Source organism: Poecilia latipinna, unplaced genomic scaffold (assembly GCF_001443285.1).
Source record: "Poecilia latipinna isolate Pla-1442-1.1 unplaced genomic scaffold, P_latipinna-1.0 Scaffold2087, whole genome shotgun sequence".
NCBI lineage: Eukaryota > Metazoa > Chordata > Actinopteri > Cyprinodontiformes > Poeciliidae > Poecilia > Poecilia latipinna.
This window is the reverse complement of record NW_015114703.1, coordinates 55,300-80,503: the sequence shown is the minus strand read 5'-3', so window position 1 is coordinate 80,503 and position 25,204 is coordinate 55,300. Positions and strand designations below refer to the sequence as shown.

The 25,204-nt window shown below is 38.7% G+C and overlaps 1 protein-coding gene and 1 non-coding gene across 4 annotated transcripts in view; one reads left to right on the top strand and one right to left on the bottom strand.

Moving 5' to 3' along the window:
• hmcn1 (hemicentin 1) overlaps window positions 1-25,204 on the bottom strand; it is a 92,189-nt gene that overhangs the window by 24,208 nt on the left and 42,777 nt on the right. For all 3 annotated transcript variants that reach the window (XM_015016978.1, XM_015016980.1, XM_015016979.1), the window contains exons 23-70: window positions 24,873-25,000; window positions 23,542-23,793; window positions 22,883-22,978; window positions 22,531-22,725; window positions 22,280-22,410; window positions 21,311-21,452; window positions 20,744-20,870; window positions 19,578-19,732; window positions 19,220-19,498; window positions 18,438-18,719; window positions 17,224-17,332; window positions 16,976-17,145; window positions 16,617-16,771; window positions 15,981-16,104; window positions 15,743-15,844; window positions 14,707-14,883; window positions 14,474-14,625; window positions 14,164-14,287; window positions 12,584-12,759; window positions 11,975-12,071; window positions 11,662-11,784; window positions 11,395-11,550; window positions 10,739-11,020; window positions 10,452-10,619; window positions 9,557-9,670; window positions 9,340-9,426; window positions 9,051-9,242; window positions 7,934-8,107; window positions 7,740-7,853; window positions 7,515-7,660; window positions 7,274-7,424; window positions 6,943-7,140; window positions 6,748-6,861; window positions 6,129-6,316; window positions 5,731-5,827; window positions 5,424-5,585; window positions 5,200-5,313; window positions 4,908-5,110; window positions 4,303-4,384; window positions 4,081-4,212; window positions 3,722-3,871; window positions 3,413-3,572; window positions 2,510-2,634; window positions 2,258-2,432; window positions 1,597-1,694; window positions 1,233-1,511; window positions 953-1,149; window positions 769-850 (exon numbers count right to left, since the gene is read on the bottom strand). In XM_015016978.1, the coding sequence (XP_014872464.1) occupies window positions 769-850; window positions 953-1,149; window positions 1,233-1,511; window positions 1,597-1,694; window positions 2,258-2,432; window positions 2,510-2,634; window positions 3,413-3,572; window positions 3,722-3,871; window positions 4,081-4,212; window positions 4,303-4,384; window positions 4,908-5,110; window positions 5,200-5,313; window positions 5,424-5,585; window positions 5,731-5,827; window positions 6,129-6,316; window positions 6,748-6,861; window positions 6,943-7,140; window positions 7,274-7,424; window positions 7,515-7,660; window positions 7,740-7,853; window positions 7,934-8,107; window positions 9,051-9,242; window positions 9,340-9,426; window positions 9,557-9,670; window positions 10,452-10,619; window positions 10,739-11,020; window positions 11,395-11,550; window positions 11,662-11,784; window positions 11,975-12,071; window positions 12,584-12,759; window positions 14,164-14,287; window positions 14,474-14,625; window positions 14,707-14,883; window positions 15,743-15,844; window positions 15,981-16,104; window positions 16,617-16,771; window positions 16,976-17,145; window positions 17,224-17,332; window positions 18,438-18,719; window positions 19,220-19,498; window positions 19,578-19,732; window positions 20,744-20,870; window positions 21,311-21,452; window positions 22,280-22,410; window positions 22,531-22,725; window positions 22,883-22,978; window positions 23,542-23,793; window positions 24,873-25,000 (7,436 nt within the window). The remainder of the gene's footprint in view (window positions 1-768; window positions 851-952; window positions 1,150-1,232; window positions 1,512-1,596; window positions 1,695-2,257; window positions 2,433-2,509; window positions 2,635-3,412; window positions 3,573-3,721; window positions 3,872-4,080; window positions 4,213-4,302; window positions 4,385-4,907; window positions 5,111-5,199; window positions 5,314-5,423; window positions 5,586-5,730; window positions 5,828-6,128; window positions 6,317-6,747; window positions 6,862-6,942; window positions 7,141-7,273; window positions 7,425-7,514; window positions 7,661-7,739; window positions 7,854-7,933; window positions 8,108-9,050; window positions 9,243-9,339; window positions 9,427-9,556; window positions 9,671-10,451; window positions 10,620-10,738; window positions 11,021-11,394; window positions 11,551-11,661; window positions 11,785-11,974; window positions 12,072-12,583; window positions 12,760-14,163; window positions 14,288-14,473; window positions 14,626-14,706; window positions 14,884-15,742; window positions 15,845-15,980; window positions 16,105-16,616; window positions 16,772-16,975; window positions 17,146-17,223; window positions 17,333-18,437; window positions 18,720-19,219; window positions 19,499-19,577; window positions 19,733-20,743; window positions 20,871-21,310; window positions 21,453-22,279; window positions 22,411-22,530; window positions 22,726-22,882; window positions 22,979-23,541; window positions 23,794-24,872; window positions 25,001-25,204) is intronic.
• trnas-aga (transfer RNA serine (anticodon AGA)) lies at window positions 17,500-17,581 on the top strand. Its single transcript has one exon. It is a non-coding gene; the product is annotated as a tRNA-Ser (tRNA).

The window sequence follows — 25,204 nt, the reverse complement described above, 5'->3', positions numbered from 1 at the left end:
TTTGATGTTTTTAATGTTTTTATCTTTACTTTTCATCTAGTTATTAACTTCTTTTTATTTCTCTTTCACACTGTCTATGTAAAGCCGCCCCGGAAAATGTCCCAGGTCAACGAATCTATATCTAGGGGTGTGAGAATCCTTGTTAAATGACGTTTAACTAAAGTCCTACGGGGTTTAGAGTCCCAGTTGACGGCGTTTCAACTAAAAACCTAGAGGTTGGAGTCCTTGTCAAACGGTGTTTTTGACTAAAGTCCCAGAGGATTTGAGTCCCAGTTAAACAACATTTAACTGAAGTTCTAAAAGGGGTTTTAATGTTTTTATCTTTTTTAATCTTTTTCAAAATGTCTTTCTCACTTTTTTTTCAATGTCACATGCTGTTTTTATTTTAATTATGTGAAGCACTTTGAAATGCCTTGCTGCTGAAATGTGCTATACAAATACAATTTGATTGATTGATTGATTGATTGATTGATTGATTGATACTGGCAGCGCCGTCCAGAACTGTGGTCAATGTAGTTCTGATCGGTAATTATGAAATATTACTGAGGAATCAATATTTTGTTTTTATTTTAAAAAAAATAATTTCTTTCTGATGATATGCAGAAAGCATATTTTTAGTATACTGCCTGTATGCTTTGGATAAACATGTGTTTCTGTCTACTGTCACATTCACCACTATCCTCTCAATGTTTGGATTTTTTCTTAAAATTGGAAAGATTTTTTTGTTGTTTTGAAGGTTCAAAGCAACACAGCAGGTAAAATACTCACCATGCACTCGAACCAGGAAATCTTTGTCATCATCTCCTGCTGGACTGTTTGCTAAGCAGCTGTATCTGCCTGTGTCCTCCAACTGTGGAGGAAAAAGTTAATTTTTTAACATTTTTACAATAATACAACATATGCTGTGACAAAAAGAGGTAGGATTTCACAGTTTAAATCTGGGGAGACCCACCTGTGCTGCGGTAACACGGAGTATCTCTCCCCCATGGAGAAGATGCAGGTTTTCTGTCTGTGGGAGTGGGCGTTCGTCCTTCAGCCAGGTCAAAGTGGGTGTTGGGATACCGGTGGCCTCACAGAGTAACTCCAGGACATTATTCACCACTACAGAAACCTCTTCTGGTTGATCAGAGCTCCTGATGCGCGGAGGATCTGAAAAAGTAAGCAAAATAAAACTAAAACAAAAGCTGAAAAGAAAAAATAGAAGGTAGAGAATAAAGTTTGCTTTCACTTACCCAGAACGTTTAGGTTAAAATGGCGGCTTGCTTGACCAGCATTGTTATTAGCCACGCAGCTGTAGCGTCCTGTGTCATTAACTTGGGCCTGGCTGAACCGTAAGGTTGTGTTAAAGCCCAGGAGACTGATTCTGCGGTCAGCCGTTAACGTTTCTCCATCTCTGAGCCAGGAAATGGTAGGAGTTGGACTCCCATCAGCAACACAGAGCAATGATGCCAAATTTCCTCTGATGACAGTCACATCTTCTGTGGTTCCTGCTCCTTCCAGACCAGGAGGAACTGACGGTGAGAATTTAAAAGCTCATTACCGGCCGGTTCTTCATTTCACCTTGAGAAACCTAAACGTATGAACAAATACACTTACCGTGAACCTGTAGGTTGTACTGTCTGTTGTCCACTCCTGCTCTGTTAGATGCCACACATGTATAGCTTCCACCATCAGACACTTGGATTCGGTTTATCCTGGTACACAAAGGGACAAAATGTTCCATCATGAACACTTTCATATCTACAAATGACTACACTGTAGTTCAAATGTTTGAACAGTAAATACATCCACAACCCTTGAACTTGTTTGTGTTCGATACATTAGAAAATCTTTGAGTATTATATGTCTATTTTTTGTCAAAGAACAACAGAATGGAACATAAAGGACAAAGGCAACCACCTGCCTTCAAAATGTATCTAAATAGATAGCATCTGTGTGTAATTTAAAGCATAATTTTAAAAAAATTGTTTTTTTTTTACATATTTATTAAAGCTGTCACTATGTTGTGACAGTCTGTGAAAAAACAAAAATCTAGCTTCTCTGGTTCCTTGTGCCAAAATGTGAAAAAAATTCAAGTGGGAACTTTTACAAGGCATTGGAAACCTATTATTTAATGATTACAGCTTTTACAAAAACACATTCTAAGATAACGGCTCTTTTTACAAATATATTAAACACAATATTTCAGACAACATCTTAGGCAAAAATCCCCAGAAAACTAATAAGCCTTCTTTATGTTCCCTGACCACTGACCCACCGGAGAACTTGTCCGGCAGAGAGAAGTCGTATGTTGGAGGAGACTGGGAGAGGCAGCCCGTTCCTCAACCAGTTCAGTTGCGGCCGAGGTGACCCAGTAGCAACGCATTCGATACTGACAGAACTGTCCAGAACAGCGGTCTGATCCTCACTGCTGCCGAGAATGGATGGAGGAACTGAAAGAAGACAAATTTGAGGTCAAGCAATAGATCACATATACACTTTTAAGTTTACAATAAGGAATTAAACCCACCATATACATGTAAATTAAATATTCTGTCCTCTTCTCCAGCAGCATTAGAGGCCACACAAGTGTACTTTCCACTGACAGCAGGGTCCGCTTGGGTCACGGTTAGAGTATCACCATGTGGACTGACCCTAGAGGAAAAGACAGAGATGTTTTACATTTTTAACACATTAAAAGCAGAGAAACCAGTGACTGTGGCTCTGTGGGAAGAGTAGTCGTCTTGTGATCGGAAGGGTGCAGGTTTGATGCCAGCTTCCTCCTGCCACATGTCGATGTGCCCTTGGGCAAGGCACTTAACCCCAAATTGCCTATCGATCTGGGTATCGGTGTATAAATGTGAGTGCAAATGGGTGAATGTGACTCTAGTGTAAAGTGCTTTGAGTGGTCCATATGATTGGAAAAAGTGTTTTATAAGTTTAGTCCATTTACCATTTAAGTATTGTTGCCAGACAAGATTTGCAAAACTTATAACTTCAATGCAAAATAATAAATAAAAAAATTCCAGTTTGCATTTTGCATATATCCCATGCTATGGTTAAATTCAGAGCATTCAGAATTTCACAACAGGTTTTTATTTTTAAGAAAGAAAAACCCAAACCCCTAAAAACTACACTAAATACTTATTTTGATGATTGTTTTTAATAATTATGGTAATTTAGGTCTGGATGACCTGTCCCACTCAAGGAGTGGTTTGACAAGAGGTTATTTGCCACAAAGTTAAATCTGTGGGAGGACAAAGCAGCAAATTTATTTCCTCAAAGCTACACATCTTCCTACATCAAGTGCAGTAAGCCATGCTGTGAATTACTGTAATCTGTCTGCAGCATAAGGGTGCAAAAGTTCAGACAGGTAGGCTAATGACATACTACCAAGGCTATTCAAACACCTGGGGGTTGTACATTTAAGTACCTGAGACCTTTGAGTTCTGTGCTGTTGATGGCTTCTCCATCTTTCAACCACTGGATTGTCGGAGTCGGAATTCCCTGAGCTTCACAGACCAGCTCAATGCTCTCATTCACAAGGACTCCCATCTCCCTGGGCATTTCTGATCCAGAGATACTGGGTGGGACTAAGAAGAAATTATTAGGTTAAGTGCAAAACAGCTGACAGATATTAAATATTTGCTGTGATAACAAAAACTATTTAATTTATTCTTTTAAGCTATTCTACTAAGGGATTCAAATCAGCCCAAGGTTCATAGTAATGATGTTTATGTACCTTGCATAGTGAGGTGGTAACTCTTGTGTGCTTTGCCCTCAACATTAGAGGCCACACATGTAAAGGTCCCACTGTCAGAAAGCTGCAGCCGTGCTATCTGTAGTTTGCTGCCTCCTGAGAAGATGTTCATCTCCAGAGACTCAGAGTTCTCTAAAGGAAATATAAAGTTTCCATAACTGTGATTACGCACATAATTAGACTGATTGTTTTAGGTCTGTTAGGATTACAACAGTTATCTATATTTACTAACTTTCAGTCAAAAAGTTTACATGTTACATAAGTTTTTCTTACCATTTAGTGTTACTGATTATTAACCCGTATGACTTAAGTCGTACACTGTCTGGATATAATCACAGTACCTATAGTGTGTCCATTTTTCAGCCACGTGAGACTGGGTGGAGGGATTCCATTAGCATCACAAGTGAAAGCAACTGGGTTGCTGATGGTTTCCACAACATTCTCCTCTGCTGGGCCGTCGATACTGGGAGGAACTGAAGAGTTAGAACTATTTGTTATTGTGCCGCGAATGAAAAAGCACTTTCAAACACCTGCTTTAGCTGTTTTTGAAATCTATACTCTACCATGAATATTCAAGTTGAAGTTCTTGTTCACTTGGCCAGCAACATTTGAGGCCATGCAGACATACTGGCCTGTATCAGACACCTGCAGAAAATAAACTGTTGCATAAAAACTTTGCATATTTTTGCAAATACAAATGATCCCTGCACATATAAGAGGCATTAGACAGTGTCTTGCAAAAGTATTAATGCCCTTTGAACTTTCAGATTTAAGAATGTCTATTCATAAACATTATCCATTCAATCTGAATTAACTTGAGCTACCTTGCACAGAAATTTAAGTCTCTATATGTGCAAACCATACTCACAAAGGACTTAAACCTCTAATTATGCAAAAGGTAATTCTACAAAGTATGAACCCTATGTTTATTTGTGAGACATTTTAAGGTCCATGTATCCTTTCCCTTCCACATCAGTTATGTGCTACTTTGTGTTGGTTTATCACATAAGACCCAATGAAATACAACAAAGCTTAAGGCTGCAATGTAGCAAAATGTGGGACATTTCAAGGGGTGTGCATACTTCTGCAAGAGACTGTTTTTAAGTAGTAGGTATTTACTATGATTCCATAATTAATAGAATAAAGAAGCCAACATTATTTGTGTCACCTCAGAGCGCTTGATCTGAAGCATTTGTCCCCCTGGCAGAATATGTATGTTTGTTGTTTCTGTCACCACTCTGCCATTCCTGTACCAGGTGATAATGGGAGGAGGGACTGCGTTGGACTCGCACTCCAAAGTTACAGATTTCCCAACAAGAACATTAACCTCCACAGGCACGTCTCCACTGTTGCCCCGGATACTTGGAGGTACTGGTGAGGCAAGGAAAATTAAAAATTGTTCAGTATGAAATAAACCCAAAAACCGAGAAGAATCTGTAGAAAAGAAATGATGGGCTTACCATAAACAGTGAGATAGATGTGTTTGTGAGCCTGTCCTGCTGCATTTATGGCCACACAGCTGTACTTTCCACCATCAGACACTTTAGCTTTAAGGATCTGTAAAGTACGACCACCTGAAGAGACAAAAGGACACAGACATGTTCAGAACCTTATGTCATATTCTGTTGCAAGAACATAAATACTGTACTTCTCTTTTATTCGTGACTGATAATAATTTCAGTACCTGGCATGATGAGGGCATTACTTTTAGGCTGTATGGGTCCCCTGTCATTTAGCCAGCTCAGGGTGGGAGGAGGGAAGCCGCTAGCTTCACAGGTGAGGGACACAAAGTTGTTCACCACCACCGTCACATTCTCTGGACTCACACCAACAATTGTGGGAGGCACTGCAAAAAAAAAAGAAAAGAAACATGCAGTAATCCAAGTCATTGTAAAAGCATAAAAATTTCAGTCAAGTCATAGTCTTCATATTAAAATTACATCCAATTCACAAAGCTAAAAGGCAAATCAGAACAGCCTCTAATAGCTTACCATGAACGTTCAGGTTAAAGTGTTTCTCTGCACTTCCAGCTACATTTTCAGCCACACACACATACTGTCCTGTTTCAGAAACTTGAGCATTTGACACCTGAGGGAGACAAAAACTGCTTAAACATCAAGATTAATGCAACAGTATCAATGTTAAACAAAAAACTATTGTGCTTAAACAAAACTATAAAAACATGAAAAAGATGGTGACTCTCAGGTCTGAAATCATTTTTAATGCAGTGTGTTTTTGGAAAAAAAAAAATTGTGACATTGCAGAATAAATTTCTGGAATACTCAAATTGTCAAGCCGGGATTAAAATTTTTATTGCATGATGAAATCGTAGCTGAACAAGCGACTGTAGGGTGTTTGCTTATATATTTATGCATTTCCTGGTCGTTACCTTTAATGCTCGTCCATTAGACAGAATACTGCGTGGTCCGCCTGAATTCATCACCTGACCATCTTTAAACCAGGTGATCTTGGGCGTTGGGGTTCCATCCACGTGACAGTCCAGTTGGCCAGTTTTGTTGACCAGGACAATGACTTCTTCAGGCACATCATTGTCTGATCCTCTTATGCTTGGAGGTACTAATGCAGTAAAGACACAAAAAAGCTTGAAATTGTAGAAAGATTGTGCACAAATCCTTATACAACCTTTGCAAAAAGGTGTTCTAAAACCTTAACATAATTCGTTGTAATGGAGACTCTGTTCTTCTTTGGTTGATATCTCCAACAGAGAGCTTTGGGAGTTTTTAGTGATGCTGATTGGCTGCACAACCATAAGTAAAGTGGAAAACTTTAGAAGTTAGCTTCTAAAGCTAACTTCTATGGCATATCTGGCGTATTTGGTGCTTGAACTATTAAACTAGGTAGTTATAAGAGTTTTTAAAGGGAATCTGACTTACGCAGTTATAAGACTTGTCACCAAATTAATTATATGACACAAAAGTCTGTAGAAAGCTATGCAAAATCCATGAAAATTAGTCACTTCTGGATCTGTACCAAAAATAAACCCTCACCCAGCACTCTGACGTTATACTGGATGGAGTCTTCTCCTGCTTCATTGATGGCCACACAGGTGTACCTGCCAGAATCTTCAAGCTGCGCCCTGGGAATCTGTAACACCCTCCCACCTGAGAACCAGACAGCATGGGCTGTTACATGTAAGCTTTGCTTTCTTGTTTCCTTATTTTATTATTGCTAACTTGACTCACCGGGTAGGATCAAAACTTTATCATTAGAGGTAAGGAGCTTCCCGTCTTTGTACCAGGTGAGGGTTGGAGGGGGTACAGCATTTGTCTCACAGTACAGAGAGACTGGATTGTTAAGTATGACATCACGAGGATCCCCTCCAAAACCTGGGATTGATGAAGTATCCCTGACTCCACCAGGCCTATTGAAATGTGGAGGTACTGCAATAAATGAAAAAGAAGAAAGAAAATAAATTCAAACCCCAGTTTGTTCATTTCTTTGATGACACAGATTTTATCCCTGGAGGAGTACATTTCCATAAAATTAACCCGAGCACCAGTCCAACCAGTTCACCTTGTATATTTACATCAAAGTCCTTCTCGTCCTCTCCTGCTAGATTAGTGGCGACGCAGGTGTAGCGGCCAGTGTCTGACACTTGGGCATGTTTGATCTGAACAATGCGACCGTTGCCTATGATGGACACATGGTCATCTGCCATCAGGGCCTAAAGAAATGATAAAATTCTTTGACTGAATTTTGCTTTGAGAGAAAAAAAAGTCTTTCAGATGCAAATGGTAGTATTGTGGATTCCTACCTGTCCATCTTTATACCACTGCAGTGCTGGAGAAGGAAAGGCCTGAGCGACACATTCCAGGGTCAATGTGCTGTTAATTTTGATCTTTACCTCTTTAGGGGCAAGTCCTTCCCCGGGGATATCATTCTTATTAATCTGAGGAGGAACTTCAGTGAAAAAAGAACATATTGATCAACATATTGATCATATTTATGTTATTACAATGTTGTTATGCAGGAAACTCACCATAAACTTTGACCTCATAGTGCTTCAGAGTTTCTCCCGCCTCATTTGTGGCTACACAAGTGTACCTGCCAGCATCCTCCTTCTTGGCATTAAGAATCTGCAGCGTCCGTCCGCCTGTTAAAGAGATGTTAAACAAAAATCACATCAATCAAAAGTCAAGTTGCATTCTGCTTTTCACACTTGTAACCTCAAACCTGGGAGAACTCGAACGCTGCGAGTCGATTCAAATGGATTGCCGTCTTTGAGCCAGGTGATCAGAGCAGGAGGGTAGGACTGGACTTCACAGACCAGGGAGGTGGGGCTGCTCAGGGTCACTGTAACCTCCTCCGCAGAAATGTCAGGACCCGAACCAGCAATGGTGGGAGAAACTGACAAAAAAGCAGGGCCAAAGTCGCAGACAATCAGGTTAGGAAGAGATTAAAAAGGAGTACATTTGTTGGCACCGCTGGTAAAGATGTGTGAAAAGTTTTAAATTAATCTCCTAATGCAAAAGATTCAATTTTGAAAACATTTATTCAGAGACCAAAACAGTTTTTAAGACAATCACTTGTGGAATAATTACTGGTATTCAAGAAGTTATGAATGATTAAACCACTAACTAATGTTATCATAACATTTATAGTATTAAAAGGTTACTATTACATATTATTTACTTTTTTTTTACTTTAAATCATGTTATAAACTTATTCCCTCATCAAAAACATTGTTGGCTAACAACTAAAGTTAACACAGTGACTCGAATGTGCTATGAAACTATGTGACTGAAAAATACATAATATTGCCCCTTTAATTAATGGGGCAATAATAATAATGGGGCAATATAAGGCATATTTGTTAAAAAAGAAAAATAAATCACAAATCACACTGTTTATTTGGAATATAAACTGAATGTGAATCAGATTTAATAAAAAAGAGTCCAGGTTAAGTTTTTGAGGATCAAGTCTGGTCAAGTTTCAGATTATTTACTCCAAATTCAGGTAGAAATAAACTTTTTGTCATAAAACGGATGATAACTAGTGAACCTATTATCCAAGATCCAGGAAGTTTTTAAACTTTGTGAGAAACTGTTTACAACTGAGTGGAGCATCATATTTATATTCCCCAAAGAAACAGAAAGTTGGGGAATTGCAATAACAGCAACACTAGAAATACAGATCAGCATAGAAAAAGTTTGACATAAATCATTTTTACATGTTTTGACCAGAGGTGCCAACCGACGTGTCTGCTTCTATATGCATGTGTTCATCAAAATGTACTTAGCTCAGCAGGATAAATGTTTCAGACATGAATTAAGATAAAGTGCCTTCATACCCAGAACATTGAGGTTGAAATGCCGTCTGCGTTCTCCTGCGCTGTTTGATGCCACACAACTGTATCTTCCAGTGTCTGCAACATGGGCTTCAAAGATCTGGAGGAAACGGCCATATGACGCGATCTGCTGTCGTCTGTCAGGCACCAACAGCTGCCCGTCCTTCAGCCATTTAATCTCTGGTGGAGGGTTACCTGGCAATAAATTTAAACAATTGCACAGCTGTAAAGTTAAGAATCTTTTTTTTTTTTTTTTAAATGTGGCTTACATTACAAAGAATGTGTAATTTACCTGATGCTTCACAGGTTAGAGTGACATTTTGGGATTCTTTTACTTTAGTATCCACGACCGTTCCCTCCTTCACAATACTTGGAGGAACTGCCAATGAAACATCCAACGTGTTCATAATTTTGCTTGAAATTAAACTAAATAATTATTATAATGCAAATAGGTTATGGTTGTAATGCGACTTTCATCTGAAAATCCTCAAGAAATTCACTTTCTTCACCTAGAATGTCAAGGTCAAAGTTCTTCCTCTCTTCTCCAGCGCTGTTGGCGACAACGCAAGTGTACCTCCCAGCATCCTCCACTGCGGTGTGCAACAGACGGAGACTACGCCCCCCTACAGGTTAAACAGATCGTATTAAAATCTGACTCTTTGCCACCATAAACAGACACCATGCAGGAATACCTGCACATAAAATTGATTCTGTCTGAAGTGCATTCTTGTGCTCTGGAGATAATAACCAGTTAACACTGAGAATTTGGCCTCAGATGTTAAAACATTTAAATTCCAATTTAATGAGATTCAAGCCTGACACAAGGTCATGAGAAACTGCTGCAAAAATAAGCAAATTATCTAGCAAGTTACTGAAATAACTTGCTCCCTCACAAATTAAGAGTTATATTTTTAACTTGCTTGTATTATGTTATATAATTCTAACTTTGTTTAGTGAGAAACTGCCGAAACCTGTTTCCAAGTCATCAATCTATCTGAAATGATCTACAGAAACCAATTTCCAAATTATTACAATTATGCTTTTAGTCCTCCGAATCGTATGCTGTATGGTGTAGAGTAAGAACACTTTTGACATTTCTCCAAAAATATTGGAAGGAATTTTCTGAAGTTTTTGATTTTCAACACTATTTTTCAGCCATATGACTTTATTACCATCTACAGCTCATACTTTCTGTTAACTGTAACAGTGTGAATCTCCAATGTCTTTTGCTTTAAGGAACTGGACCAAACAAAACAGACAGACAAAAGGAATGGTCTGGTCAACAGGACTTTTAATGACAAAAAGGATGGAGAAATTAGGAATGGCTGAAGAAATACAAACAACTGTAGAGCTACTTTGATATTAAGATGAGAGAAACCCATGCACAGTAAAACTCAAACTCACCGGAGACGATGCGCACCAAGCTAGTTGCCTTGACTGGCCTTCCATCCTTCAGCCAGGAGATGGAAGGCAGAGGGATACCAGAAGCCTCACAGTTCAGAGAAGCTGGGTTCTTCACCACAACACTGACGTTTTCTGGAAACTGCACCTGACCGGTTATAACAGGTGGGACTGAACATGATGAGAAAATGGTGGAAAATGATCAACAAGGTAATTATTTAATCAAACTGAAAACTGAACATGTCAATGTAAAAATCAAAACAAACAAAAAAATTATGCCAGAATCGTACCATGCACACTGACGTCATGCTTAATGTCTGCCTGTCCTGCCACATTAACAGCAATGCAGGTGTAGCGTCCCGTGTCTGACACCTTGGCGTCTTTAATCTGTAACACTCTGCCCTCGTTTAGGACCTGTGCACCATGCTGGTCCTCTATGGGCCGCCCGTCCTTAAGCCAAGTGACTGTGGGCTGTGGGACGCCCTCTGCAGCGCAAAGTAACGTCGCACCGCCTCCTTTTGTCACTGTCACATCGTTAGAGTCGTCTTCACTACGTCCGATTGAAGGACGAACTGCAACAGGACAAGATAGTTGACAATGTGAGAGAAACTGCTGATTTCACATTACTTTGAAATGCATATGCCACACTTTTTCTGAATTAAATGATGCAACATTTCATGCAAAAGAAGCTCAAGTACTGAGACACAACAACCAAAAACAATAAATAAATATTGCCTTTGAAAGAACATTATCATCATAATGGAAAATATCGGGCTCATTTTAATTAATCCTGTGATTAATTATTGTGACAGGCTTATTATGGAGTATTCTCATTCTTTGTGAATCTGAATTTTGGGATTTCAGTTGATGACAATGTACAACAAAACACATATGAGCAACTTATAGAACAGATCAATGCAGGATTTGACGTTGCTGGAGTATGCACCATAAACTTGGAGGCTGTACTCCTTTGAGGTGGTGCCAGCAGCACTGGAGGCTGTGCAGCTGTAAGAGCCTGTGTCTGTTTTCTCAGCACTGGAGATCTGCAGCTGGCGCCCTCCAGACAAAACCTTCAGTCGCTGGTCTGGGTTTAGGGTATAACCTAAAATATGCAGATAGTAAAGATCAGTTATAGCGCTTAAATGTACCTCCACATACCACGGCCTCATACACTGGTGTGTTGACTTATGCTAGCTGGCATAGATAGACTTACCATCCTTCATCCATGTAAGGCTGGGAGGTGGTATACCACTGGACTCACACAACAGAGTGATAAAACTTCCTTCGATCACAGTCATAGGAGATGCCTCCTCAGAGCCACGGATACTGGGAGCAACTGCAATGACAACAGGACACCTTAAGGAGGCACTCAAATCAAATTAAACTGGTAACTGCAAACACCTGGACTATGGTCAGTTTACACATAGCATTTCATAATTTAAAGACATTAAATCAGATTTGTTCATAAAAATTAGCCATTTTTAGCATTTTTCCTGTTAGAAGAATGAGCACAAAGTTAAACTTACCCCAAACAATCAAGTTATAGTTTTTCTCAGTTTTTCCAGCAACATTGGTGGCTTCACAAGTGTACCTTCCTGAGTCCTGCAGCTGAGCATTATCAACCTAAAAATTACATTCAGAGACATATCAGGGAGTTTGGAAAAATCAAAGATTAAACTTCCAGAATTTATGTGATAGATCAAGACAAAGTACAGTAAGTAGAAAAAAAATATGCATTGTTTTCAAAATTTCAATCAAAACATCCCCTCAAAAGCTTGGTGTGGATTTGTGTCTATAGTCTGTGAACCACATTTTCCCACAATGACAAGTTAAGTTCTTCTGGCGTACCTCACATGAAGGGACTGAAATTTTATCCTGTTCTTCTTGAGCAATTTAGCTCAAACTCAATCCAATTGGATGGAGAACTCCAATAAAATGACTTTCTATCTAACCACAGATGCAGACTCTTCTTTTGTAAGATTGTTGTAAATTTTGAACACCATTCATCATGTTCATTCCACATCACACTTTTGTTAAACGTTGTGTTGGTCTATCACATAACATCCCAACAAAATACATAAAAGTCTTTTGTTCTGTACAAGATGTACTCGTACAGAATCTCTAACAGACTCTACCTTGAGTAAACTACCATCTGCAGAGACAATTAGACCAGGTTTCCTGAAAATAGGGCGGCCATCTTTTCGCCATAAGAGAGTTGGTGGAGGCACTGCGTCGCTGTGGCAGTGCAGCTCTACTGGACCACCGAGCATCACTGTTGCATTCACTTCCTCACCCTTGATGTTTGGTGGAACTGGGTAAGACATGAGTAGATATCACTGAAAAATGTTTCCATGCCAGGCAAAATGTTCTCTCTGTATTTGATTGCTCTAATACGTTGATCATTTTTTCTCCTTCTTGGAGTGCAAAACAATGTGAATCAAGTTCAAGATTTGTTTGCAGAACTAAAGACAATTCTGAAACCTAATATCCATTGAACTGGCTTGACTACTAAAAAACAAAACACAGTGACTCAGGAAATAAAAAGTATTGCAGAGAATACCTCAAATATGAATGCACAAATATGTGAGTCTAATGCTACCCAGTTTTTGGAAAATATTAAATGCCGGATGGGGAACATAAGGTAAGTCTTCATCTTATAAAAAGAGTCTAAAACAAGACTTAATTATCTCTCCATCAGGATTAAAGAAAAGAATGCTCCTCTCTTTGTAAATCTGGCTCTGTCTGGTAAATAACTTGGGATAAATATCCTTTGCAGGATGCTTTGTTTCTACGCAGAAAGCAGGTCACTGAGAAACAACACAACAGTCTTTTCTCCTCAGGACACAGGAAGTCACTCAAAAGATGGTACCAATTAACGCAACAAATCTGCCTCTGTTTCTGAGGACAAATCCTTATTGATATTCAGCAGAACAGTAAAGCTGATGCAAAAACACACATTACCAGCGGTGAATTATTGGTACCCTTGGTAAAGATGTGTTCAAAATACTGGTTATCATTGAGACTTTGGGTGTTTTTCGATCTCCTCTGAATTCTGCTAACTATGCGTGGTGGTAAGATAAATCCCCTCATGAAGTTTAAACTCTTATAACTTTGACTGTAGACATGTACAGGTTTAAGAGGGAAGCTATTTTCTTATAGTCATTTGAGGATCACTGAAGTTTTGATTTACTAATCGGTCCTTGTATCCTGTTGAAGTTGGAGAAATGGAAACTGGTGATATGTCACATACAAACACTAGGAAACAAAGTCAAGGATTTCTTAACACTTAAACATTTTTAAACTACAATCAGAGCAATAAATAATCAGTTTAAAATAACGGTTTAAAATAATGGCAGCATCTTGGGGTGCCTAAGTTTCCATGATAACCAGGTGTTGAAACAAACCTTTACCAGGGGTGCCAATGATATGCCTCTGGTGATGTGTGTTCTCGAGTTAGCATGAGTCAGAATATTTTGTCTGAAACAAAGGCAGATTTGTTTTGTTAACTGGTGCCATGTTTTGAGTTACGTCCTGAGGAGAAAAGCCTGTTGTCTTGTTTCTGCAGTGATGTACAAATGTGTTTGCTCCATTCCTCATTTCTGATATTTTTGCATGTTTGTCAAACTTGTATGTTTCATAACTTCAAATCGCTGCAACACAAGTAAACACAAAATACAGCTTTCTTTAGAAAAATGAGCAGGTAATGCTTTCTCACCATACACCCTCAGATCGTACTCCTTTTGTTGCTCCCCTCCTGCATTAACTGCCACACAGGTGTATCTACCAGTATCACTGACCTGGGCACTGTGCAGAGACAGGACTCTGCCTGCAGATGGCAACTGAGAAAAAACAGAGCCAGAGTTGAGCTCAGGAATTTAAGCTCAGTTAACAGAGTCCCAGAGAAGGAAGCTTCTGATAACGTGACTGTATTCATAACATCGATGCTGTGAATACAACACCAAAAAGGTACAACAAATCTCACTACTCATAGATGAAAACTAGCCAGCTAAGCTTTTGATTTGTACCTGTATGCCATGTGATACACTTGACACAGGGCTTCCATCTTTCAACCATGTCAGACTGGGAACAGGAACCCCAGAGGCCTCACATGCAAGTTTTACAGCTTCATTCACCACAGCTGTAACCGTTCCACCTCTACTGGAGATTTCTGGAGGGACTGTAAGGAAAAAGATTGCACGAATGGTTGGATATGACCGTTGATAAAGTGAGAGGATTATAACGAAAGCGAAGCACCAACCAAACACTTGCAGACTGTAGACTTTCTCTGCTGCTCCTGCTAGGTTAACAGCCACACATTTGTATATTCCAGCATCAGATAGCTGGGCTTGTTCAATCTCCAGCACCTGCCCGCGCTTCCGGATCGGGACGGCAGCTGCACCAGTAAGAGGTCGGCCATCTTTGTACCATGTTACAGCTGATGCATAAAAATAAAGCAGAGAGCAGTCATGAATTATATAAAAAAAGAGAAAATAGAAAAATAAATTGCAACGATAGGCTTACAACTCATTTAGTCACGTAAGTGTAGCTCCACATACTATCTTACTGAACTTTAATAAAGTGATGAGAGTTATCAAGTCATTCAATCTAGAAGACATGCAAGGATAGAGTCATGGTAAAACATATGTAAAATTTTGCAGAATCATTTTAACCTGTGCAGGTTTTCACTTCTGAACTCATTTTTATTGCAGTGGTAAAGTCAAACTGAAAGTAAAATCAAACTTCATAAATAATTATTAATGGCAAAATCCAGCTGCCACACTTATCATTAAAATTAATACAGCTGAAGAAATTTTTCACTTAATCAGGATTTCTGCCACTTTAATTAAATCCTTAATTTTTAATAAGGTAATAAATATTAACAAAATGAATTAAATTATTAATTTAATTTATTCAATTTATAAATAAAGCTTGAGGCAGAGCCTCTTTTCTTTTAGTTACACTTCAAAATACAAATTTTCTGCCTGCATAAAATGGGTACATCTGCCACATTGACAGCCAGAGAAATACTTATAAAAGTTTAAAACAACTAGAAGTGAGAGAAGCAAACCTAGAACATGGATCAAAGAAGTGCACTGCATCGCTCACTGAAATATATATTTTTTGCTTGTTATAATTTCTGTCTAATCATTGAAAGCATTTGAAATGCCTTGTTGCTGAAAATGTGCTACACAGTCAAAATTGCCCTGTTTTTACAAAAACAAAGAGAGCTGCTGAGAACTCCAGGCTGAGAGTGATCACAGCAGGACGGTGGAGAACGTCTGCAACAGTCTCACCAGGTAATGGACTTCCTGTAGCTTTGCACTCCAGCTCAGTGGGGAAGCCTGAGAGAACAGTCTGGTTGACGACGTCTGCAGAAAGGAGGATGCTGGGAGGCTCTGAGAGAGAGATATAAAACATTTTATGCAAGAACGATGGCAGCTCTGTGTAGTTAAAATAAAGATGATGAAATAAAGATGTTCAGCAGATCCCAGGAAATAAACGACAGAAGAGGGCGGTGTGTCTGTAAATTACCATGGACACTCAGTCGAACATGCTGTTGGGCTTCTCCAGCTGCATTTGTGGCCAGACAGGTGTATCTCCCAGAATCCTCCAGTCTGGCTTCTGTGATATTTAGTGTTCTTCCTGCTGAGTGCAGCTGTGGCAGTTAAACAGGCAAAGGGTCAACAGAGTTAAGCATGGTCGTTACCCTTTATGTAGGAGCACAGGCATGAAATGTTTATTCTTTTTGCACACTCAGGATTCTTACTCAAGAACAGAACACAGTTGGCACAAATGCAAATATTTTCTCAGAGTTTTAATAACTTAAAGCATATCTTCGGTGGAAACTGTAGGAAAATTTTACCCTGTGTTACCCTTCAGATTGAGCAAATCACAAAGGAAAAAGTCATGTCACTTTGGTTTTGGATTATGACACTTAAATGCAGGGATTTTCTGACATTCCTCATAGATTCAGCATTGCTTTTCAAGACGAATACAAAGGAATATCAGAATATGATCAAAATGGCTGAGTCACTTCAAAATGTGAACTAAAATTTTAAAAAATCCTTTAAACATCAATATGTCAGTGGTTTGAATAATTTCAGGCTTGACTAGATGCAAACTGACAACAGATATTTTTTTTAAACTAAATAAAAGCCAGACACCAACCTTGAGGTGGTCTTTTGTTGTGTCCACAGGTCGGCCATCTTTAAGCCAGGTGAGACTGGGTGGAGGAGTGCCACTGGAGATGCACTCCAAGCTGATCGGTTTGTGAAGAATCACTGAGCGATCAGCAGGCCCCGTCGTACGGATAGATGGTGGGACTGCAGAATTGAACAGAATAGATTATTTTATTTTTTAAAAATTACAGTTTTTTTTATTTCACAACAATATGTGGAGCAAACAAGCAGATATTTACCCAAAGAAGAAGCTTTCCAGCAGCTTGCATTTTAATATTAAAACAAGTTATTTTTGCATAATCACTGAGATTTCGTTTTTACTCGAAGTATCTTTTCTTTATTCTGTACCTTGGACTGTCACATTGAAGTTCCTCTCGTGGTCTCCAGCCTCATTAATGGCCAGACAGCGAAAATTGGCTGTGTCAAAGATCTGAGCGCGAGAAATGATGAGCCGTCGACCGCTTGCTGCAATCCGCAATCCGTCTCCAGATCTGATTCGTTTCCCATCTTTGTACCACCTGGAAAAAAATAGTTGGCATGTTGCCTGGCTATGCCTGCTTGTTTATTTTTGACGGTGTGTTGGACTGAAGCCTTACGTGATAGCAGGTGCAGGCGTCCCAGTGGCTTGACACTCCAGCTCCAAAGGAGTGTTGATTATTACTGAGCTGTCTGTCACTGCGTCAGCTCCATCAATGACAGGAGGAACTAGGGCAAACACAGAAAAACAGTCAAATCTCAAAATAACATTTCAATCTGTAGGGCAAGTCAGACAGAGAAAACCCCAGTGAAGAAGCAGCTGTCTGTTTCCCATGACATGAACACATTGTTCAAACAGAACAAAAAGCAACGCCACTGGCATTTGCTACACATGGGTTGTCGTGGCCGAGTGGTTAAGGCGATGGACTAGAAATCCATTGGGGTCTCCCCGCGCAGGTTCAAATCCTGCCGACAACGGCAGAATGTTTTTGTTCCAGCTGTCACCACAACGTGGTGCGGCTGTTTCAGGTTTCTCATACAGGAAGACTCCTAACAACCAAAGCTGAATTCAGACAATTCTAGTTGTTTCCTCACTAGATATCCACTGATGTGAAATTCTCACAAAGGCTTAAAAAATGTTAGACAGATCAATCCAAAACTAAGAAGGAACAGGTGACATAAAGGTAGAACGGCCTGTTTCCTATAGACAATCATCATTTTCATTCCTGTGATAATTTAAGCATCTTAAAATCCTAAACTTATATACTTTAAGTACATGAGTAATTCTTTTGGATACTTTGCTCTTTGTAAAAAGTGTATGCATTAATACCATTAATTTTAGTAGTAAAACTATAATTTTGACTAAATTTAATGATGTTACTGCATTCTAAAGATTACAATTTGAGATAGCAGTAGGGATGTTTTTTGAATAAATGTTAAAACAACTTAGGAAGATTTGCTTTTCAGACTGCTAGTTTAAAGACATGAAGTGATTACTTTCTGCACAACCATCATGTTTAGCTGATACTGAGTCTATTGCTCTACATAGGACTGTAGCAGAACTTTCTAAATATTTTTAGCCGAAAAAAGAAAAAGAAAAAACATCTGTAAAGACAACTCACTTAAGCCCTCCTCCCTGTTTAAGTGTTTGTGTTGATGTTGTAATTATAATTTCTAACTTTATCTTTATTTAAAGTAATAAAGATAAAGTTCTAAAATATGTACAAGTAGAATAGATTAGGCATGATGATTGTAATGAAATGAATAATATATATAGATATTTAGTACAGTATGTGGTTATGCCAAAATAACACCAGTCTTCGTGTCTCTTTACCCAATACTTTGACATCATATTTGACCTCCTTCTCTCCAGCGATGCTTGTAGCCACACAGATGTAGCGTCCAGAGTCTGAGATGGAGGCTGAGAGGATTTCTAATTTCCTCCCTTGCTCTAGAAGACGAACTCCGTCTCCATGATGCACAGGGACTCCATCTTTCAGCCAGGTGAGGGAGGGCGGTGGGTGACCTGCTGCCTCACACTCCAGGGTCAGATGTTTACTGAGGACCACTTTTCTCTCCGTGGGCCCATCTTCCCCTCCAGTAATGGTGGGAGGCACTGTGGGGAATATATGAAATAGAAGAGGATAAGATGCTACAATTTTCTTGCTTAAGAAATATCGCATTTATATTAACAGTGAATGCTTCCACAAGTAAAAATCATGCAAATCAGGGTGGGGCATGACGTCAAACTAATTATTTAAATTATTTTTAATTATTTAAATTATTTTTATTATTTTATTTCGTAGTAAACACTCTAAAATGCTAACTAACCTAAAAACTTAAGCTCTGGATCAATTCACTCCTATTTTGTACCAAGCAATATTAATTTTCATGAATTCATTAATAAAAAACACAGCCTCTTATTAAATATACAATCTTTTTACCAGGTTGCACCACTAAAACAAGTCATTTTTAATGTTTCACATCTTTATGTTTTTGTTTCCATGTAAGTGTTTATTATGCACAATTTTTCTTCATTTAAACAGACAGGTTAAAGATATAATCAAGATCTATTTAAATGAAAATTAAAACTGAAAAAAAAAAGAAAACTCTTACTGTACACATCCAGCTCAAAGCTCTTCTCTGCACTTCCGGCCACATTGTTAACCCTGCAGGTGTACTGATCAGCGTCAGACGCCTGAACTCGCGGGATCTTCAGTCGGACACCTCTCTCTAGATACTGAGCCTGTCGGCTGGACATGATGGCTTCTCCTCTGCGGTACCAGGTGATGGTGGGATGCGGTACTCCACGTACTTCACACCCCAGTGTTACCATTGTGTGCAGCAGTGCTGTCACATTCGTTGTTAAGTTGCCTCCTATGATGGCAGGAGGCACTGTGACAACAGGATAAAAAAAAATTAATCAATCACAGTAGAATAATTTGGCTTTATCACTACAGACGGAAACACACACCATAAACACTAAGGTTGAAGTCTTTGGACTGTTTTCCAGCTGTGTTTATGACACCACACTGGTAGCGACCCTGGTCTCCAAGTCGAGTATTTTTTATCCTCAACACCTGACCCCTGTTGATGACTTCCAGATTGGGATCACCAAGAAACACCGACCTAGAGAGAAACAGAAACAAGAAGACAGAGATAAAGTTTAATTTTAATGTACAGTTACCCTCCCAGTCAGAGGTTTACATAGGCACGAGCCTCATGTTAATTTTGGGCATTTATCGATACATTTTAAATGTTCTTTTTCAACAACAGTATGATCATACAACATAAAACATGAAAGATTTTTTTAAATCAGGAGTTTGGTGCACATATGTGACTCTACTGTGGATTTTAGAGAAGTCTAAGCTTTCCGCAGGGGCTGAGCCCAGGCCCGTTCCAGATGTTTAAAGTTAGCCGCCGATTTTCTCTATTTCTAAACCCAGCTTTGATGTGTGTTTGCAATTATTTTCCTAATTGTGCTAAAGTTTTAAATATATAGCTGTTGATTTGGTGAAGCTTAAGAGTTTTGGTCCTCTCGCCTTCCTGCATTATTCCCATCACTTTGTGCAATGCACCACCATTGCCACTAAATGAGACCAACATTCCAATGCAACCACGTTGCTGTGATGTTTGCAGAATTAAGAGAAAAAATTTTGGTGCCGACGGTTCTGATATGCTACATAAAGTGGTATAGAAATAAGGAAGGTGGGCTCCACTTGTTTATCCGGTCAAAACAAGCTTTGATATGGAGAAAGCAGAGTGACATAATTCTTCTGGAATGTTCTCATCATCAGCCCTCGGATATTCAGCCAAAACTATGCAGGAAGGCTTTTCAATAGCTGTAAAAAGAATGCATTTTTTTCCTCCACTTTCTGAGGGACATTACACCAAACAATAGTGGGATTGTAAGTATATGTGAGGTTGTGTGTATTTTGACTTTGTGGGTTAGAGAAAATGCAGTTGTGCACCCAACTGTTTGCTTTTTAAAATGCGTCATATCACCATTTCACCCAGAAAACTGAAACAACAAATCATTCAAAGCCCCAAAATAAATATAAAGTTCATGCTTATAATAAGTGCATGTTAACCTCTGATTAGATAAGTATACGGTATATGTAAAAATCAGAATGCACTTACTTTCTGTCTTTGTACCACTGGATTGTGGGAAAAGGTGAACCGTGCACTATGCATTCAAGCGTGAGCTCTTGTTTGAGAATTGCTGAAACATCCATAGGAGAGCCAGATCCTACAATTGTTGGTGGGACTGAGAGAAAGAATCAACTTTATTAGATGAATTTTACAGAAACTTTACTATAAATGCATAAAATTAAGTCTGACCATTTTACCCTAGAGCTCACACAGGGTCTCCGTTTGCAATCAATTCTTTAACATGTCTTCACTTCATCTTATGGTATGTTTTATAGAAGTTTAAACTCTGCAAAGTACTTCATATATGGCTGATATTGAAAATAAATGTTTAAATACTAAATGCTTCCTCTTGAATATACTTTGACTCATAAAAAAAGTTGCAAAAAAAAACAGCATTAACTGTAAACTAGCTGTACATTCAATTGGCAATGTATTAATTAATGTCAGGCTACGGCAGACCCCATGTAGCAATAGTAGTAGAATAGATCCAGACACGTGAAATCTATCTAGATGTACAAACATGCGTCATGAGGACTTCTCCTTGACTTTACTTACCAAGTACATCTAAAACAAACTCTTTTTCTCTGCTGCCTGCAATGTTAATGGCTTTACAGCTGTAGCTGCCTGCATCAGCCGTTTCTGCCTTCAGCAGTTTCAGAGATTTTCCAAGAATCTGGATGCTGTTACCGCCAACAACCTGTAAATTAGCATTAATACATTAAATCAAATGCAACACAGTGACAGAGAGCTCAGGAAATGCTGTCTGGCAGTTACTGGAGCGCATTCTGTTAATAGCAAGCAGATTTGAAAAGCAGCATTAATGTGCGAAAGTGGAAAACACTGTGGAAAGCAGATTGACTTGATTTACATTCCAAATAAATCAGAGCTCAAAGAAAAAGCTTGGATTTTCCTCTCACTGCCTGGCAGAAAACAAATACAGCAGCAGCCAAAACATCAGGAAGTAGCCAGTCTTGCAATAGTTTACCGTGACGATAGTTTTTGAAGCCGGTAATTACAATAAACAGGCATACACCTAATAGGTACATGTTTAAAATCTGTTTTCTTGGGTGTGATTTGAGCATGTACTGCCTTAATGACTGCATTTAAGATCAAATGAGAAAACAAAGCTATTATTGTAACCTATCATCAGCTATGCACAATGTGATTTAATCCTTTCTGAAAGGTAGTTTTACTGTGCTTTGCAATATCATTCAAACTCATTAATGTTAACACATCTTTTTCACATTCCAACCACAAACATCAGCAGTTAGGATTTTATGTGAGATCACCAAAAAGTGTTAAACAATTCAATGTTTTTCCAATTACGAAACTGAAAGAAAATAATTCACAGATTTCAAACTTTTTGCAAGAAAAAAATCGGAAACGCGTTGCTTGAATTTATGCGTGAGTGCAGAAAACGTTAGTGAGTCAACAACCCTTCTCTGCAATCTGGTCTCTGTAGAATAGTGGCAGGTAGAAAAGAGAAATAAAATAAAAAATGGTGTAAGCAGTGCAGACACTTACAGGAGTGCCATCCTTAAACCAGGTGATGATAGGTTTTGGACTTCCCGTGACATCACACACCAAACTGACTGGCTCATTTAGGACTACTGATACATTGCCTGGTGCGTCCCCATCACGAAAATCTGGTGGTACTGTAGATGTGCGATATATTTTTAATATGCTATAAATATTCATAGGAATATATTGCTGTTCAGGATGGTCTGCTACTGTCTGAACTCAATGTCTCTTAACTCAATGAACAGCTAAATCACCATTGACTCTGAGCTGGTACTTTTTCTCGGTGGATCCTGCATCGTTAGCTGCAGTACAGACGTACTCTCCATCATCCAGAGGTGAGAGAGCGGCTAAAATCAGCAGAGTACCATCATCCAGGATGGACACACCGGGCTCATTGCCTGTCAGTTCAACCCCATTACGCAACCAACGGATCACTGGCTTCGGTAGACCTGAAACAGAAGCAAAGAATCACTCATTCATTAAAACAAAAAAAAACAAAACAGCTATTTATTCTCTGCAGCAGTTGCTTTTAGACCAATAATACATGTTGGAAATATCAGTAATTGTTTCAGCAATACATAAATGTGAGAGGGAATGGTGCAGCACCTTTTGCAAGGCAGGGGAAAGCGATGCGCTGGTTCAAAACTCTCTCCTGCAGAGGACTGTTGAAAGGAGGGTCTGGCACCTCAACAACAGGGGGGGCTGACAGGAATAAAATAAGCATTTTATTAAGACGCAGACATTTAACATCAAATTTATTTATTTATTTATTTATTTATTGTTGTTTAGCTTATTTGTTGTATTCTATTTTACTTTTTCTATTTAAAAAACAATATTTAAAAAAAATCAATTAAAATAATCAGTATAATTCACATAGGTGAAAATATAGTTTTTGGTAAATGTTTTCCTTTCATTTGCTAAGTAACTGTTGGCCACTCCTGTAATATTTTTGCTCTGTTTCATCACAGGTAGCCACCATTCTACACCAGTCAAACTGCTTGTAAACACAAACAATCAGCCAATCACATGCCAGCACCTCAAAGCATTCTGGCATCCATATATGTAAAGATGATTACGTTTAAGTTCACATCAAGCATCAAAACAGGAAACAAAAGGGATTTTTTTTTTAATTCACATGGTTGTTGGTGCCAAAGAAACTGGTCAGAGTATTTCACAAACTGCAGATACATGTAGTTCCAAAAACAAAATGTGGTCCAGGCAAGCAAGGTGTACCAAGTAAAGTGAAATAATATAGAGAACCCCACCTTGGACTTGAACCTTAACCTGAGCCTGGTCCCGGCCTGCAGTGCTGGTGGCTGTGCATGTGTAGATTCCTTCATCATCAAGCTTTACATCCCTCAGTGTTAGAGTGCCACCATGTGACACAGGGAAGTTTCTATTGTCTTTGGTCCAGCTGACCGTCGGCTCTGGGAATCCTACCACCACACAAGACAGCTCTACTTGATGACCAACCTGAACCTTTATCAATCTTGGACCTGGCTGGATTTTAGGAGGAACTGTAGGCGAGAGAACAGAGGAAAAGATTTACAAAACCTCTGGCTGCCTTATTTCAAACTACATTTGATTTATTGATCAGAAACATCACTCATTGCAGTGCTAAAATTACTGTGGGTATTGACTGGGCCACTTTGATGGACATAAAGTAGATAGTTGATACTGCAAGTTGTTCAGAAGCTCAGTTTAAACCATTTTACAGCCCATTAAGTAAAGACAGGACATTAATATATTTAGCTGTCTCCCATTTTATTAAATGTTCTTTCAAACATCCAGACTTTCTTGACATCTTTTTAAAGTGGTAAACATCAGTGTTGTAGTTGAAAGTTTTTCTTTGGACATTGATTGTTCTTATTTTCAGCTTTGTCTCTTCATTCAGCAATCAAAGCAACCAAGCTATTTTTTTTCAGCATTTTGGTTAACTCTGAAAACCTTTAGAGCACTAACCTTCACCTGAACTAATGTTTGAGGATAAACTCTAAAGTGCTAATTTACTTTGTTGTTTTGTAAACTTTCAGTTGACTAAAGGCCAACATCTCTATTGAAGGTTTGGTCATCTATGTAGTTACTGACACATGAACATCAGCATGGTTGAAGTTAGCACTTTAGCATTAGCTTCTGCTAAATTCCTTGCTGGTACAATCCTTCAGCATTAACGGAGACAATGTTTATGATTAGAGCTTTTTAGTTAGCTGTGCATACCACTGCTTGTTTCCCTCTCTCTTTGTGGCTAATAACATCAGGCAACTTATGCCTCCACTTCTGTTCAAACTAACTGCTAACACAACAAACTGCATAAAATAATGACATGTGACAATTGTGTTCATTTTCTGACTATAAATCAGATTAAACATTTTGATCAGTTAGGATTATTTCTGATAATTATATAAGAAATACATAAAAACAGTTGAGTCCAAAAATGTTTTTAAAAAAGCTGATTAAATTCATCTTAAAAAGATACTTGGTGTAATTTAAGACATTTACACATATTGTATGTAAAAGTTCTTAGAAAAAGAGCAAATACATTTTCATTCTGTCTCTATAAATAAATGTGGAATACTCTAGTCTCTTTTCATCTTACCTAAAACACTCAGCTCGATGGACAGCGTCACATTACCAGCAATATTTGAGGCAACACAAACATAAAGTCCACTGTCTGAAACTCTAGTCTCAAGGATCTTCATGGATCCAGATGGAAGCTGACGATGCCTGGGAGGATGAAGAACACAGTGCCTTACTGTACACACACACAAGAAACAGCAGCTATAAATTAATCAGTAAAATTAAATCCTTTTCCAAATATTATGCGTCCAAGCTGCCAAAAATGTGAAAAGCGAAGTTACAACCCCTGGCAAAAAGTATGGAATCACCAGTGTTGGATGAGCAGTCATTCAGACATTTCATGCTGTAAAA